The sequence below is a fragment of the Lissotriton vulgaris genome, chromosome 6, assembly GCF_964263255.1.
Source record: "Lissotriton vulgaris chromosome 6, aLisVul1.2, whole genome shotgun sequence".
Classification (NCBI taxonomy): domain Eukaryota; kingdom Metazoa; phylum Chordata; class Amphibia; order Caudata; family Salamandridae; genus Lissotriton; species Lissotriton vulgaris.
Window position 1 is genome coordinate 1829139763 of NC_141694.1, and position 17881 is coordinate 1829157643.

Consider the following 17881-nt stretch of genomic DNA (forward strand, 5'->3'; position numbering starts at 1 on the left):
CGCTTATGGTGGACAAAATGATTCAGAAAAGGGGGTGGTGATGAACAGAGTGTCTGAATTAAGCAGACCACTCTTACCCAGTCCAAAGATCAGGGCTTGATCCATCGCCGTTTTTTAGCTCACTGCACCATCCCAGCTCAGAACCTGGCTACATGCAGATTATTCTGTACCTGTCCCAGTGCATGATGGGAACAGGGCAAACCAAACTACCAAGCCAATTCTTATACTGGGAAGGAGACAAGCTTCCGGGGACCGGTTTCTGGCATTTCAGCCGTCGTCGGCCCGGCTTGCTTGAATCCTGATGGTGCAATGAGCAAGGGACTCACATCTGAGTATACCCTTCCACGCTTATGGTGGACAAAATGATTCAGAAAAGGGAGTGGTGATGAACAGAGTGTCTGAATTAAGCAGACCACTCTTACCCAGTCCAAAGATCAGGGCTTGATCAATCACCGTTTTTTAGCTCACTGCACCATCCCAGCTCAGAACCTGGATACATGCAAATTAGTCTGTACCTGTCCCAGTGCATGATGGGAACAGGGCAAACCAAACTTCCAAGCCAATTCTTATACTGGGAAGGAGACAAGCTTCCGGGGACCGGTTTCTGGCATTTCAGCCATCGTCGGCCCGGCTTCATTGAATCCTGATGGTGCAATGAGCAAGGGACTCACATCTGAGTATACCCTTCCACGCTTATGGTGGACAAAATGATTCAGAATAGGGGGTGGTGATGAACAGAGTGTCTGAATTAAGCAGACCACTCTTACCCAGTCGAAAGATCAGGGCTTGATCCATCACCGTTTTTTAGCTCACTGCACCATCCCAGCTCAGAACCTGGCTACATGCAAATTAGTCTGTACCTGTCCCAGTGCATGATGGGAACAGGGCAAACCAAAATACCAAGCCAATTCTTATACTGGGAAGGAGAAAAGCTTCCGGGGAAAGGTTTCTGGCATTTCAGCTGTCGTCGGCCCGGCTTGCTTGAATCCTGATGGTGCAATGAGCAAGGGACTCACATCTGAGTATACCCTTCCACGCTTATGGTGGACAAAATGATTCAGAAAAGAGGGTGGTGATGAACAGAGTGTCTAAATTAAGCAGACCACTTTTTCCCAGTCCAAAGATCAGGGCTTGATCCATCACAGTTTTTTAGCTCACTGCACCATCCCAGCTCAGAACCTGGCTACATGCAGATTAGTCTGTACCTGCCCCAGTGCATGATGGGAACAGGCCACACCAAACTACCAAGCCAATTATTATACTGGGAAGGAGACAAGCTTCCGGGGACCGGTTTCTGGCATTTCAGCCGTCGTCGGCCCGGCTTGCTTGAATCCTGATGGTGCAATGAGCAAGGGGCTCACATCTGAGTATACCCTTCCACGCTTATGGTGGACAAAATGATTCAGAAAAGGGGGTGGTGATGAACAGAGTGTCTGAATTAAGCAGACCACTCTTACCCAGTCCAAAGATCAGGGCTTGATCCATCGCCGTTTTTTAGCTCACTGCACCATCCCAGCTCAGAACCTGGCTACATGCAGATTATTCTGTACCTGTCCCAGTGCATGATGGGAACAGGGCAAACCAAACTACCAAGCCAATTCTTATACTGGGAAGGAGACAAGCTTCCGGGGACCGGTTTCTGGCATTTCAGCCGTCGTCGGCCCGGCTTGCTTGAATCCTGATGGTGCAATGAGCAAGGGACTCACATCTGAGTATACCCTTCCACGCTTATGGTGGACAAAATGATTCAGAAAAGGGAGTGGTGATGAACAGAGTGTCTGAATTAAGCAGACCACTCTTACCCAGTCCAAAGATCAGGGCTTGATCAATCACAGTTTTTTAGCTCACTGCACCATCCCAGCTCAGAACCTGGATACATGCAAATTAGTCTGTACCTGTCCCAGTGCATGATGGGAACAGGGCAAACCAAACTTCCAAGCCAATTCTTATACTGGGAAGGAGACAAGCTTCCGGGGACCGGTTTCTGGCATTTCAGCCATCGTCGGCCCGGCTTGCTTGAATCCTGATGGTGCAATGAGCAAGGGACTCACATCTGAGTATACCCTTCCACGCTTATGGTGGACAAAATGATTCAGAATAGGGGGTGGTGATGAACAGAGTGTCTGAATTAAGCAGACCACTCTTACCCAGTCAAAAGATCAGGGCTTGATCCATCACCGTTTTTTAGCTCACTGCACCATCCCAGCTCAGAACCTGGCTACATGCAAATTAGTCTGTACCTGTCCCAGTGCATGATGGGAACAGGGCAAACCAAAATACCAAGCCAATTCTTATACTGGGAAGGAGAAAAGCTTCCGGGGACCGGTTTCTGGCATTTCAGCCGTCGTCGGCCCGGCTTGCTTGAATCCTGATGGTGCAATGAGCAAGGGACTCACATCTGAGTATACCCTTCCACGCTTATGGTGGACAAAATGATTCAGAAAAGAGGGTGGTGATGAACAGAGTGTCTAAATTAAGCAGACCACTCTTACCCAGTCCAAAGATCAGGGCTTGATCCATCACCGTTTTTTAGCTCACTGCACCATCCCAGCTCAGAACCTGGCTACATGCAAATTAGTCTGTACCTGTCCCAGTGCATGATGGGAACAGGGCAAACCAAACTACCAAGCCAATTCTTATACTGGGAAGGAGACAAGCTTCCGGCGACCGGTTTCTGGCATTTCAGCCGTCGTCGGCCTGGCTTGCTTGAATCCTGATGGGGCAATGAGCAAGGGACTCACATCTGAGTATACCCTTCCACGCTTATGATGGACAAAATGATTCAGAAAAGGGGGTGGTGATGAACAGAGTGTCTGAATTAAGCAGACCACTCTTACCTAGTCCAAAGATCAGGGCTGGATCCATCACCGTTTTTTAGCTCACTGCACCATCCCAGCTCAGAACCTGGCTACATGCAAATTAGTCTGTACCTGTCCCAGTGCATGATGGGAACAGGGCAAACCAAACTTCCAAGCCAATTCTTATACTGGGAAGGAGACAAGCTTCCGGGGACCGGTTTCCGGCATTTCAGCCGTCGTCGGCCCGGCTTGCTTGAATCCTGATGGTGCAATGAGCAAGGGACTCACATCTGAGTATACCCTTCCACGCTTATGGTGGACAAAATTATTCAGAAAAGGGGGTGGTGATGAACAGAGTGTCTGAATTAAGCAGACCACTCTTACCCAGTCCAAAGATCAGGGCTTGATCCATCACCGTTTTTTAGCTCACTGCACCATCCCAGCTCAGAACCTGGCTACATGCAAATTAGTCTGTACCTGTCCCAGTGCATGATGGGAACAGGGCAAACCAAACTACCAAGCCAATTCTTATACTGGGAAGGAGACAAGCTTCCGGGGACCAATTTCTAGCATTTCAGCCGTCGTCGGCCCGGCTTGCTTGAATCCTGATGGTGCAATATGCAAGGGACTCACATCTGAGTATACCCTTCCACGCTTATGGTGGACAAAATCATTCAGAAAAGGTGGTGGTGATGAACAGAGTGTCTGAATTAAGCAGACCACTCTTGCCCAGTCCAAAGATCAGGGCTTGATCCATCACCGTTTTTTAGCTCACTGCACCATCCCAGCTCAGAACCTGGCTACATGCAAATTAGTCTGTACCTGTCCCAGTGCATGATGGGAACAGGGCAAACCAAACTACCAAGCCAATTCTTATACTGGGAAGGAGACAAGCTTCCGGGAACCGGTTTCTGGCATTTCAGCCGTCGTCGGCCGGCTTGCTTGAATCCTGATGGTGCAATGAGCAAGGGACTCACATCTGAGTATACCCTTCCACGCTTATGGTGGACAAAATGATTCAGAAAAGGGGGTGGTGATGAATTAAGCAGACCACTCTTACCCAGTCCAAAGATCAGGGCTTGATCCATCACCGTTTTTTAGCTCACTGCACCATCCCAGCTCAGAACCTGGCTACATGCAAATTAGTCTGTACCTGTCCCAGTGCATGATGGGAACAGGGCAAACCAAACTACCAAGCCAATTCTTATACTGGGAAGGAGACAAGCTTCCAGGGACCGGTTTCTGGCATTTCAGCCGTCATTGGCCCGCCTTGCTTGAATCCTGATGGTGCAATGAGCAAGGGACTCACATCTGAGTATAACCTTCCACGCTTATGGTGGACAAAATGATTCAGAAAAGGGGGTGGTGATGAACAGAGTGTCTGAATTAAGCAGACCACTCTTACCCAGTCCAAAGATCAGGGCTTGATCCATCACCGTTTTTTAGCTCACTGCACCATCCCAGCTCAAAACCTGGCTACATGCAAATTAGTCTGTACCTGTCCCAGTGCATGATAGGAACAGGGCAAAGCAAACTACCAAGCCAATTCTTATACTGGGAAGGAGACAAGCTTCCGGGGACCGGTTTCTGGCATTTCAGCCGTCGTCGGCCCGGCTTGCGTGAATCCTGATGGTACAATGAGCAAGGGACTCACATCTGAGTTTACCCTTCCACGCTTATGGTGGACAAAATGATTCAGAAAAGGGGGTGGTGATGAACAGAGTGTCTGAATTAAGCAGACCACTCTTACCCAGTCCAAAGATCAGGGCTTGATCCATCACCGTTTTTTAGCTCACTGCACCATCCCAGCTCAGAACCTGGCTACATGCAAATTAGTCTGTACTTGTCCCAGTGCATGATGGGAACAGGGCAAACCAAACCACCAAGCCAATTCTAATACTGGGAAGGAGACAAGCTTCCGGGGACCGGTTTCTGGCATTTCAGCCGTCGTCGGCCCGGCTTGCTTGAATCCTGATGGTGCAATGAGCAAGGGACTCACATCTGAGTATACCCTTCCACGCTTATGGTGGACAAAATGATTCAGAAAAGGGGGTGGTGATGGACAGAGTGTCTGAAATAAGCAGACCACTCTTACCCAGTCCAAAGATCAGGGCTTGATCCATCACCATTTTTTAGCTCACTGCACCATCCCAGCTCAGAACCTGGCTACATGCAAATTAGTCTGTACCTGTCCCAGTGCATGATGGGAACAGGGCAAACCAAACTACCAAGCCAATTCTTATACTTGGAAGGAGACAAGCTTCCCGGGACCGGTTTCCGGCATTTCAGCCGTCGTCGGCCCGGCTTGCTTGAATCCTGATCTGCTTAATTCAGACACTCTTTTCATCACCACCCCCTTTTCTAAATAATCCATGGTAGCCAGGGGGGGCTGAGGTGAAGATGGTGTAAGTTGAAAAGATCACCTGGCCCCCACAGCGAGACCCATTCTTCCTCGCCCACTATTCCCTCGCCCGTTTTTCTCTGGCCCCCGACCCGCCATCTTGTCCATTCGCTCGTCTTGTACCCTTCTCCCTCGTTTCCCCCTTGACGATCCTCAAATGTTTCTTCCCTTTTCTGTTTTGCCTTTTCTCCATACCCTTGTATCCCTCCCACCCTCCCTTGGTGCTGTGACTGCATCCCCCTCCAACCCCACTTAATGGAACTCTGCCTGAGAAAATCTACTATGTGTGTATATATATGTATATAGAGAACTCTAATCACTAGTATATGAAGTAGACCTTTGTACTATCTACCATTCCTATGTGACTCTTAGAGTATATCCATTTGTATCCCTTCCTTAGGTATTTAGAGATAACTCTAATCACTAGTATATGAAGTAGACCTTTGTACTCTCTACCATTCCTATGTGACTCTTAGAGTATATCCATTTGTTTCTCTTCCTTGAGTGACTTTACTACTTGTACATTTGCAATTTTTTTTTCTGTTTGTATCTCTTCCTTGTGTGACTTTACATCTTGTACATTTGCAAATTTTTCTGCTTGTATCTTTTATGTAACCCATGTAATCCTAAGTCCTTATGTTTCGCAACTGATTCTTATGTAAAGTGCTCTGACACCTTCTGGTAAAGTTTGCGCTATATAAAATCGCCTTAAATTAAAAACAAACAAAAACCCCCCAAAAAAACCTAACACTGTTTATGTGCTGCGTGGGCCCCAGGGGGGACGAGGTGAAAATGGCTCAAAGGCCCGAGCAACACCTGGCCCCCAGGGAGGCCGATTTCTGCAAACAATCACCCCCTCCCCAGCCACCCTCAGCCTGATTGCTTTGCTGGGCAGGGGGTGAAGGAGAGGCCACAGCAGATAATCACCACAGTGAAGCTGCATTCATTTCTCTGTCTCTGTCTCTGTCTCCGTGCCCTCTGTGGGCTGTTTTTTTTCTTCCCTTTCCTAGTCCACAGAGATCACAGAGACAGAGACAGAGAAATTAATGCAGCTTCACAGTGCGGCTGGGAAAGGGGAGAAAAAAAAACGGCCCACAAAGGGCACGGAGATACCGGCCCTTCGGCCGATGCCCGAATGCCCGCATTGCCAATCCGCCCCTGGTCTGCGGGTGTCGAGGCCAGGTGAAGGGGCCACAGACACTCCTCTGGCCCTTGCCAGTGTCTAGCGCTGCAAGGTGCTTATGTGCCTCGTGCGCCTACAGTGTTGTCATGGTCGCCCATTGCTCTTAAAATGCACCACACCCCAGGAGTGCGACCAAGGATAGTGGGATGAAAAAACTGGGGGGGTGGGGGGGGGGATTTTTGAAGGGGGTGGCCAATGTAATTAGGGTCGTGGCTTAAAACACGTAAGCTAAAAATCTGTGCTTTGCATTGTGGCACACAATGTAAAGCACAGCTGTTTCTGTCATTGCATCCAGATATATGATACAACAAGTGACAACATACCTGCAACAAGCCAGAACTATTGGTTTTGTCAATGGTTGTTAGTTGCATAAGATAAATAAGCACCAACTATGGCTGGTATATAATATTGAAAAAAGCTTCCACTTACAGCCCTGGCGACACCACGATAATGTTGCTGATCCTGAGATTCAAAAAGAGAAGGGGAATCCAGAGAGAAAAATTACTCTTTAAAGGATTTCCCTTCCCCTACAACGCTCACCTGGCATGACGTCATGGCGTAACTTCTCCACTAGTGAGAAGTGAGCAGTGTGAGCACGCGCACATGATGTGCCTACTGCCACTGCAGTTTGGAAAAATACAGAGCGCCTGTGCCAGGGCACAAAACAGAGCCCAAGAGAGACCTGTTTTGAGGCCAGCTTTAAAGAACTGCCGGTACTCAGACCCGGTGAGACCCGGCCCACTTAAAGCCCTAAGTCTGACAACTTTTAGTGAGATCGGATAAGAGGGAGAAAGAGGAACTTGATTAGTGGCACGCTGCCGTGGGACCTCTGGGGGAGGTGAAGGGGGCGCTCACAGGGAGTTTGATCACTGGGCCATGTGCCCACCCAGACATCCGACGCTCACGGTGCCATGGGACCATCGAACGGAGTAGGATGCAACCGCGAGGTCCGGATGTTTCTGCTCTCCACTGCTCCCTCTTTGCCAAAAATACTCTGCTTGCTGCAGACACGGGAAGGTGCTTTGGGCCGGGTGCAAGGGGAGGAACACCAGGACGGACAGACAGACTGACTGCATAAAGCAGCTAAACCTGCACGGTGAGCACAGATCCCCTGGCCCTCACCCGCACACGAGGCCCTGGAGAAGGAAGAGGCCTCGGGAGTGACCACCCCTGCAATACTGCCAGGGGAGCGCTCACTCTCAGGGCCCAGTGCTTGAAATGGAATAACAGAAGTGCCGGTACTCTGACCCAGAGTACCTGTCTGTTTCTGAGAAGTGCCGGTACTCTCCAATTAAATGTATTACTTCACTCTTAAGAAGTACGGGTACTCTCCCTCTCAAAATTAAAAAAAAAAGTGCCGGTACTCCGTACCGGACAGTACTGGCCCATTTAAAGCATTTTCACCACTTCACATTATCCACCTGGGAGGAGTCTGGTGACTTCTTCAAGCCTCAGTACCGCTGAGGTACAGAGCAGCGGAGCATCCAGGGCCGGACAAGCTTCTGTGTGTCTTGGGCAGTGCCTTCTGGGGCAGCAGGCTGATCTCCGAAGGTGCAGATACAGGAACGGGCGTGAACCCACAAGAGACATTAGCGAAACTCAAGCAAGCAAGCTTTGTGAGCAGAAAAGAACATTAGCGCCACCTGGTGCATCTCATCTGGTCCTGCAGAGGTTTGTCTATGAGGCAATGTATATATAGCCTATAATGCTTCATAAGCTATTCAAGGCCACACCAAAAAAGTGGGAAGGTATGGTACTAGTATTTGCCAAGAATAATCAAATGTTTCTTGAACGTTATTGCTTTTTAGCCACATATTATTCCCAGCAGCTAACGTTTTCTCGAAAATTACCTTTAATCTGTTACCGGAGCGAGGCGAATTAAAAACTTCCAGATTGTTGCGGAAAAATCAATCATCTCCAATCAATATCGTTCACCCTTGGCTGTGGTGTCCCCCAGTTCAAAAGAAGAGCTATCCCTGTCGCATGTTCAATGTATTAATGTGAAGCGCGCCTTGGACATAACTGAGATGGACGGTGTTTAGTGCAAAGCCCAACATTACGATTCCAGCGGAGATTCTAAAATTGGTGCCTGTTTCCATACCACAGCAGTCAAGTGTGGGTAAAAGGGGCAGAGACTAGTAGGGAAACACAGTAGGCGATCAGGAAATAGCAACCGAGAGCGATGAAAAGCAAGCGAGGTGGCTTATTAGCTCTTCTCACCTTTACCTCTGAATTCCATAAAATGCCCACCAGAGACACATGGTTGCCCTCTAAGGTGGGTTGTTTTGTAATTTCTAGTTTCCATGCGCCTGGATACCCTCTCGGGTGATTAGCTGTGCTATACAAATCGTCTGATTGATTGACCGAGTTGTATGCAGATGACGTCACTCATTTCTCGCACTCCATTGGCTTCTAACGTGTGTTAAATCACTTGGAACAATATTGCAACATTAATGGACTCACTGTCAACCAGGCAAACTTATGTTCATGTGCTTTGAATCCTGGTCTCAGGACGATAGAAACATAATTGCCAACCCCCGAGGTGATGAGGCGACATAATAACTTTGGACTAATAATTGATACTGCCTTAAATTGGGAATCTGTTGGACACTGGAGAAATGGTAATGCCAGCCCTCTACCGTGTGGACCTTAAAATGTAATCAGATGGATGAGGGCTCGCTTCAGCCACTCCAAACCGTCTGGTTAGATGTGGCCGAAGGAGTTATACTAGCGGGGTTCGTGGAGGTATGCCTACTCCGCCAACAACCGCAGGGGCGGCTCTAGGCTCATGGCGGCCCTGGGCAGGGAACGTAGGTAGGGGTCCCCGGAAGAGGGGGTCCGGGCGGGGCGGAGCGCGGAGGCCAGTGAAGGGGGCGGTCAGGGTGTTTGGAAGAGGAACAGAGCCGGAGGCCGCCAAATCCCTGCCAGGTGCCGCCACGCAAATATGTATCCATCCTCAGAGGATTATTATCTTAAGGATATATATTGGCGTGGTGGCCCCTGGGGTTTGGTGGCCCTGTGCAGGTGCACAGCTTGCACATGCCTAAGGCCGCCCCTGACCATCGTGTGGCTGAGTTTTTCCTTGTGCGCAGCTCGCCAATGTTAAGTTGATGCGTGTGAGTAAGAATTGCCATCCATTGGCCTGATTTTTTGGCGCTAGGATGGCACTCTGAGAGATTTTTTTTCAACACGGACAGTCGCAACTGTTCATGGTGAGAAAGCTGCCGCTCACGGTGACAAAGCTGCCGCTCAAGTAGAAAATCTACTCAAGTGTCAGCAAAGAAGCAGCGCCCTCTAGCTCACCACATGGTGCTGATTTTGAATCACGGAACAAGCTCCTGGCCCTAAAAATCTGCGCAATGTGCCAACACCACTTGCTCGCGGAACTCTGCGGAGTCTCGCAGAGTTTTAATGTAGCACTGTGGAATTCTGCGGAGTGAAACTCCGCGAGTTCTGCACACCCCTAGTTCTAATGTCTTTGAGACACTTGTGCTCTCATTCGTGCGCTGTTTAAGAAAGGTCATCACAGTGGAGCTTGATCAATTCCTCTTGGAGATATTTATATGTACTGAGAATTGTTTCCCTTAACTCACAGTGTTGAATGTATTTGCAGGATACTTAGCTTTCCTAAACAAATAAAAAACAGTCAAATTAATGGTCACACACCATTTCTTCTTTCTTTCAGTGCTGGTAAAAACAAAAACACTTTCACAATGACAGTGCTGCTCTCAGCACACTTGTCAAGCGCAACCTTGCAGGCCCATCTTTGATGCAAACATCTACTTATGAATCCTCACCAGTGCGTGGAAATAAACATTGTAATTTCCAGAGGGGGGTCTCTGTGCCCAACCGCCCACTTGGGGGGTTGGCTTCAGATTGCTCTAGGGGGTTAGGTGAATACTTAACTTTGAATATAAACAAAAATACAACAATTCTCTGAAAAGTGATGGAATAGTTTGGGAATGGTAATAAGATCTAAGATTACGTTGGAAAAAAATAGAAATTAACTGAAAAGAAAGAAAGGTTAAAAAGAAAATCAATTTGGGCATTTAAATGAGATATGAGCTAATGTTTAAAAACTGGAAAAAAGCAGTGGTTATAGTTTAGTGAACTTACTATAATTGGTGCCCCCTCGTACACTGCTTAGGCGTGTCAAGTTATTACATCACTCATGACTTCTTAAATGACTTAATTAATGGCATCACTGGTGACATCATGCAGTCATTGAAACAGCGTCCTATGGGGTTTGTGGACTTGAAGCCATTCACAAAGCCACACCTCTGTCCAATTTCCTATCACCAATCAAAGACAATGGTCGTGGCACTGGGCTGGTCTGGTTGGTTCCCTGCAGGCTTCCAAGATCTGCACAAGCTCTGAGTGGTTGGTTGATCTGGCACCCGCTGCCTCTGACCTAACCAGTCTGACCATCCTTTACTGAGCCTGGTTTTAATATAATGAACATTATTACATGGTATGGAAAGTGGAAGGTTGAGATGTTCAGCGTTAAATAAAAACGTGACTAAGATCAAGGCGGCCGCCCTATGCTTGAGCTCTATACCTCTCAAGGAAAGTATTTCAGGTCTAATAAATTCAACATTTCGAGCTGGAAGAAGCCACACAGTTTTAATGTTCTTGGTTTCTTTCGACTGATTCAAACAGAGACTTGCTTAAGACTTCTGGTATAGGGTTAGATGGGCGAGTGTAAGAATACATGAAGTAGCCACTGGCCAAAACAGGCTCTGGGGAGGAAGGTCTGACTCCTTCGCTTGATATGGTGAGATTTCAAGCAGAAAAAAACATGTGCGAGACACAAATTGAGAGGAACCTAGAGTGAAGGAGGTTGTTGCTAAGAAACGGTGTCAATGATGGATAGTTCATGGTCATTACAGGCCTGCTTTAGAATTGAGTGGTAGCCGGATTTCTGCTTTCTGGAACAACTGCTACATCCAGAGAAGATTACACGGTGTCATTTCTTCCATTCTCAGGTAGTTTAGCAGAAGAAGTACCCGGCTACGCCACCAATAGTTTACAATAAAAGTAAAGAAGGTGGCACACAGTGACGCAAATTGGCGCAAAATCTTTTTTTCCTAATTAACTTTCCAGGGCTAAACTTGGTTAGCGCTGGAAATAACATTAAAGTAACATGAAGCAGCGCATTGCACCGCTTTGCATTACTTTGCGCCATGGGGGCGTTCCAAGGGTGGAGCATCGGCGTCCCCATGCCACCACCCAAGGTCTCTCACGCTAAACCCAATTTACTAAAAACAGTAGATTGGTTTTAGCGTGAGAAAACGGCGCCCTTTTACTTATTTATTTATTTTTTATTTCAAAAGTTTTTTATTTAGAAGTTTTTCCAATACAGTACAGTAGTAATGCAGTGATGCTGGGGGGGGGGGGGGGGTGTTACAGCTGGGATATATTATGCATTTTATGGTTACATGGGTACATAATTCACTTATAAACTAGGCGCAAGTAAGGAGAAATGCTTTCATTTCTCCTTCCCTTTCCGGCTTTGCAAGCGTGCTGCACTGTGAAGCATGTATGCTAAGTGGGAAAAGCTTTGCCTCGTGCCTAGCATAGTATTTTGTACAGGAAGGGTACCGTTCCTGAACATAACCTATGCTACAGTCATGCACACACTCTAGCGCTACGGCGCTAAGGTGTGTGCATGGCGGCAGCTGAAGTCAGCGTCGGCACAAGAGAAAGGAGAGGAGAGAGCCATATCTTTGAAAATAAGGCTCTCTCCTGCTCCCTCCCTATTGCGCAACGCAGTGCGGCCTTGCGGAGTGCTCGGCTGCGTTGCGTGGAGATTTTGTAAATCTCCCCCATTGTTCTTGTTGGTGGCGAGATTTGTAGTCACAGTAAGGGCTGTCAGTGGTTCTATGCTCGCTGTTTACACATACAATGCATTCTTTTTATCCACAGGGCTGGTTCCTCTTTGCTGCTGGCTGCCTTCTGGATCCAAAAGTAAGTAAACAAAATACACAGATCAGACATAACAGAAATGACAATTGGCTTTGTACACATTGGAAAAATAAGCAATTGTATTACCTATCTTACCTGCTGTTGTGAATCGTTAGCGGTTCCCTTGGGACCTTCACTTGCTTGGTAGATTGCACAGGTTTTCAGGTTTCATTTCCTGTTTTCACTTTTTCTTCTCTGATTGTTTTGTAGATCTGGCTACAGCCAACTTAAGCTGTGTGTCCTCAACACTAACACACTCACACATAGAGTGAAGTTTTTTGTCAGCACCTTTCAACCATTGCTTGATTCGGTTCAGCACCCTTGACACTTCCTTGGTTGAAGTGTCTTTCATTTTGGATTTGTCCACTGGAGTGTTATGCAGTTTAGTTATACATTCTGCAGGGGTGATTGGCATCTGACTTAGAATTACAGATCTTTGGAGACTGTCCCAGAACTGGGTTCATTCACAACATGCTCACTCCACGATTCAGCTCTTCACACAGAGGGCTCTAAATAAGAAAGAGTCCTGTTAGACGGACCGGGAGGGTGGCCGAGGACAAGAGGAGAGGTCTCCGGGGAGAGCCGTCTCCAGCGATCGTATAGACGAGTAACTTCCCCCCCACAGACGGACACCACACAAAGATAAGGTTTACGCTCTTTATAAGCAAACTTAAAGTACGGTAGAATGGTACAAGGAGGTCTGGACTCAGGGGTCCCCTCGATTCTAGTCTCTCGGATGGGAAGGGGGTAGCGGGACAGTCCTGTTACCAATCTGGCAGAGGTGATGATATGATGGATAGCTCACAATCCTCGAGCTCGGCGTTCTAGATGGACGGTCCGCGGCAGCGCCGGCAGGTCCCGAGATGATCGTAGGTAGCGACGGTCCGCGGCGGCGCCAGCAGGTCCCGGTGAAGATGGTAGTTACAACGGTCCGTGGCAGCGCCAGCAGGTCCCGACGAGGATGAAGGATTCAGAAGGTTGCGGCAGCGCCAGCAGGCAAGACGATAGTTCTCAAGGCAGGGCTACGGCAGCGCCAGTAGTCCGTCAAGGATGAGTTCTTCACTGCGTCTCTCGACTCCAGGATACAACTGCCTTCCTGCTCTGGAGCTGCCCCAGTTATAGGTCTGGCGCCCTTTGATGTCCGGACCCTCGCACTTGGAGGTCGGGAGGTCCGGGATGAGGGAGTCCAGACACCCAGCAGGGGGGTGGAGCCAGCGCCCGGGGGAGCTGGGGGCGATCGGCACCTGGCGGGGAGAGCCATCGACACTTCTATCTCCCATCAACCTGCCAAGTGGTCCGTTCACCTCCTGGGTGGATGGTGGTGCCGGGATGTCGGGGCCTGGCCAGGCCCAGGGTTAGGGTCGAGCTGAGGCCACGCGGCCTCGTGGTGCAGTGTCCAAGATGGCGGCAGGGTCGGCCGAGGACAAGAGGAGAGGTCTCCGGGGAGAGCCGTCTCCAGCGATCGTACAGACGAGTAACTTCCCCCCCACAGACGGACACCACACAAAGATAAGGTTTACGCTCTTTATAAGCAAACTTAAAGTACGGTAGAATGGTACAAGGAGGTCTGGACTCAGGGGTCCCCTCGATTCTAGTCTCTCGGATGGGAAGGGGGTAGCGGGACAGTCTTGTTACCAATCTGGCAGAGGTGATGATATGATGGATAGCTCACAATCCTCGAGCTCGGCGTCCTAGATGGACGGGCCGCGGCAGCGCCGGCAGGTCCCGAGATGATCGTAGGTAGCGACGGTCCGCGGCGGCGCCAGCAGGTCCCGGTGAAGATGGTAGTTACAACGGTCCGCGGCAGCGCCAGCAGGTCCCGACGAGGATGAAGGATTCAGAAGGTTGCGGCAGTGCCAGCAGGCAAGACGATAGTTCTCAAGGCAGGGCTACGGCAGCGCCAGTAGTCCGTCAAGGATGAGTTCACTGCGTCTCTCGACTCCAGGATACAACTGCCTTCCTGATCTGGAGCTGCCCCAGTTATAGGTTTGGCGCCCTTTGATGTCCGGACCCTCGCACTTGGAGGTCGGGAGGTCCGGGATGAGGGAGTCCAGACACCCAGCAGGGGGGTGGAGCCAGCGCCCGGGGGAGCTGGGGGCGATCGGCACCTGGCGGGGGAGAGCCATCGACACTTCTTTCTCCCATCAACCTGCCAAGTGGTCCGTTCACCTCCTGGGTGGATGGTGGTGCCGGGATGTCGGGGCCTGGCCAGGCCCAGGGTTAGGGTCGAGCTGAGGCCACGCGGCCTCGTGGTGCAGTGTCCAAGATGGCGGCAGGCCGGTCGAGGGAGCCGGTAGTGGTTCTGCCCCATGATACAGAGATGTCCGGGGGCAGGAGTCCCGTATGAGACGGGGTGCGGATTGCTTCTGTGGGTAGTACCTGGTGGGCCGGGGCTCGGGCCCTGTCATGCGGGGAGGGAGCAAGCCCTTCATGTGGCCTGTCCAACAAGTCCCTTCAACAAAGTGCAGCTTGTCTTGCAGGGCACAGTGTGGAAGATGCTATCACCATTATACACCGAACCCTACCCCATACAAAGGACACAAAAGAAAGACTTGCACTGCATCAGAGGGTGGGCGGGCTTAGCTTTAGTCTGTCTTCTATTTCCGTACCAATGCTTGTTTCCTCTACGGTACGTTCGAGGGCCTGTTACGCACACCCTCTATAAACTGAACGAAAGGCTGCTTTCCCAGGGTGGATGACAGGTGAGGAAAAAAAAGGTGCCAGTGGCTTCTTGAGGGTGTACTATGCAGAAGACGATGGATTCAGCGCGTGGGCCCAAGAAAGTGAACTCTCTTTCTCATTCCCTGTTCTGTTTCTTGGACTTTGAGCAGCTTGTTCGCTGTTTATGAACATTATCTGTGAGTGATGTTCGGGCCTGAATCACGACACAAACAGCACCCTCAGCCAGCAGCCCGACAACCCCATATCACTGTACTCAATCCCACAGCATTGAACCATAACCCCTAGCACCGCGCCACCGTATCCAGCACTGCACGACCAGCCCCAGCAAGGCACCAATGCCCCCAACACAGCACCAGCGGTCTCCCCACCAATGTAATACCATTAGCGGCGTCTATCGCCAGCCCCAGGACCACCCTGCATTGCACCACCCATCAGAACAGCACCATCAATCACCAGCACCAGCACCGCCATCACTGCATCACCACCCACAGCATTACTCCTCCACCGCAGCACCGCGCCACAAGCATGGCTCACCTTCCACAGAGGTGCTCACCTGTCCCAGGAACGCCCACACCCTGCCCCACGAAGGCAATGTTTGAGTGATAAATCATACAATGCTGGGAGGCTTACCGCTAATGGTACTAACTTGGAGCTGATGGTGCCCCAGCCACTCCCTGGAGTGTGAGCGCGGGGAGCTACATTTGCAAAGGCTTGAAACAAGCTGGTTACAGCATCTCTGCGCTTACTGGTTCCAATGTGTGTGCACTCCTGTCCATGAAGTGGCAGCAGGTCATAGAGAAGCAGCAACAGCTGTCCTATAGTGTGTTTATGAAGGTTTTCAATGTGCATTGGGGTCCTTAAACATGTATGTATGTATGTATGTATGTACCAAATCCTCTGGCAGCTGCAGCCAGACAAAAAACGTGTTATGCTCCATCACGAAAGCCTAATATTAGAAAGTCAAACAGTGCAATCTAAACTTCCGCAACAGGGGCGGCTCTAGGCTCATGGCGGCCCTGGGCAGGGAGCGTAGGTAGGGGGCCCCGGAAGAGGGGGTCCAGGCAGGGTGGAGCACGGAGGCCAGTGAAGAGGGGGGGGAGTGGCTAAGGTGTTTGGAAGTGGAACAGAGCCGGAGCCTGCCAAATCCCTGCCAGGGGCCGCCACGCAAATATGTATCCATCCTCAGAGGATTATTATATTAAGGATATATATTGGCGTAGTGGCCCCTGGGGTTTGGTGGCCCTGTGCAGGTGCACAGCTTGCACATGCCTAAGGCCGCCCCTGTCCGCAAAATGGTTCAGGCTCGATGGACGCCTCTGGCATGTGTAAAAAAGCAGGAAAGCTATTACCTGAGTGAATACCTCAGTCCCACGCACTCCACATACATTTTGTAATTTTTGGAGCATTACTGACATAAACTCAGGTTAACAGAAAACAAACTGTCTGTACCTAGACCTAAAACGCAGTGTTCCTGTGTTTCAGTGCAAAAGAAATGTATTAAGTTTTTATTGTGCAATATTTTATAGAATATATGATGCATATATTTATTTTTAGCTTACCTTAGTTTTGTAAAGCATTTGGATTTGTTTGACATGAATTTGTCAATGTGGGTTAAAATTCCATGGCAGACATCAATGCGACAGAATATGCTGCATAAACAGAATGAAACCTGCATTTCAGCTGTAAAAGTAATATGAGGAAAAGTAAAAACATGCTGAGAGAGGTGGATTCCTGAATGAGAAAGTAGCTTTAGCCTTTATCGTTTCTATTCTAGGCAATGCTCCTGCTGAAAAAGATAATCTTTCGAATCCAGGCAACGAGGAATTCAGTAAGTCACATTTAACTATCCAGAATTACTTGTCAAAATCTTTGATTGAAAAATACTTAACGTGGCTTAACGCTGCCTTGTAAATGAGGCCCCTTTTTACGCTTCTCTTAGCGTGAAAGGGGTGTGCAATGGGTGTTGCAGTAAGCGTTCTGCCGCAACACCCATTGCTTATTGAGGCTGCCCCATATTTACAAGGCTGGGGCAGCGCCAAAAACTAAGACCAATTGATATGGGATGTTCCTTAGATGAACAAGGTTTTCCAACGTGAATAAAGACCTGCCACACAGTAAAGAATTACAAAGCCCTGGTCTGTGTCTTTCATACATTACATTAAGTTTCACCAACACTTGGTCTTGGCTCAACCCCATACATCCTTTTGTTCTCCTAAGTGCAAAGGAAGATGTCCAGAAAGTGGTGATTCTACAGATTTTCTAGCTACCTTCTACTGTGGACAGATCTGTGGGTTTTTTTCAGTGGTAGGTTGAGAGTTAGGGGTGAGAGGAGAGCTCTCGGTGAAGGGATGTGAGAGTGTTGGTGCAAAGTGTTGGATGATTAGACCTTTGTTAGTGTTAACAAGGCTCTTGCCTGCCAATACTTACTGTACAAATACTGCTACAAAAGGCACGAGTGAGTTTGTTCCCATGGAAAAGTGTATGTCACACCCCCATATTTCCTTGGGGTGCAGGAGTCAGTCAGTAGAAAATAATGTTTATTTAGACCCTGGGTCTTTAAACCTGCATAAAGCCTCATAAAAACGAGTCCTCACATTACTTGTATATACAATTAGTTATAATAGAAACATTTATAAGCCATTAAAATCTCATTGAATGAATAAAAACAGCAGGAGAGAAGGCTTGTCCAGCTAGAAAAATATGTTCCATGTCGAGGAAAAAGAAATATATTAAATACAATTTGCATTATTTTCATGCATTGTACCTTGGACTTTAGTGCAACTGATATGAGTCAGAAATACACAGATAGTAGGAGGTAACATGCAATGCGTTTTGTTTGAATTTTTAGCAAAT

The 17881-nt window shown here is 48.8% G+C and overlaps 1 protein-coding gene across 1 annotated transcript in view; it reads left to right on the plus strand.

Moving 5' to 3' along the window:
- Positions 1 to 12577, plus strand: part of LOC147709579 (adhesion G protein-coupled receptor F3-like) — a 54323-nt gene extending 41746 nt beyond the window's left edge. The window contains exons 4-5 of the mRNA XM_086926050.1: positions 12308 to 12349; positions 12557 to 12577. Of these exons, the coding sequence (XP_086782176.1) occupies positions 12308 to 12349; positions 12557 to 12577 (63 nt within the window). The remainder of the gene's footprint in view (positions 1 to 12307; positions 12350 to 12556) is intronic.
- The last annotated feature ends 5304 nt before the right edge of the window (positions 12578 to 17881 follow it).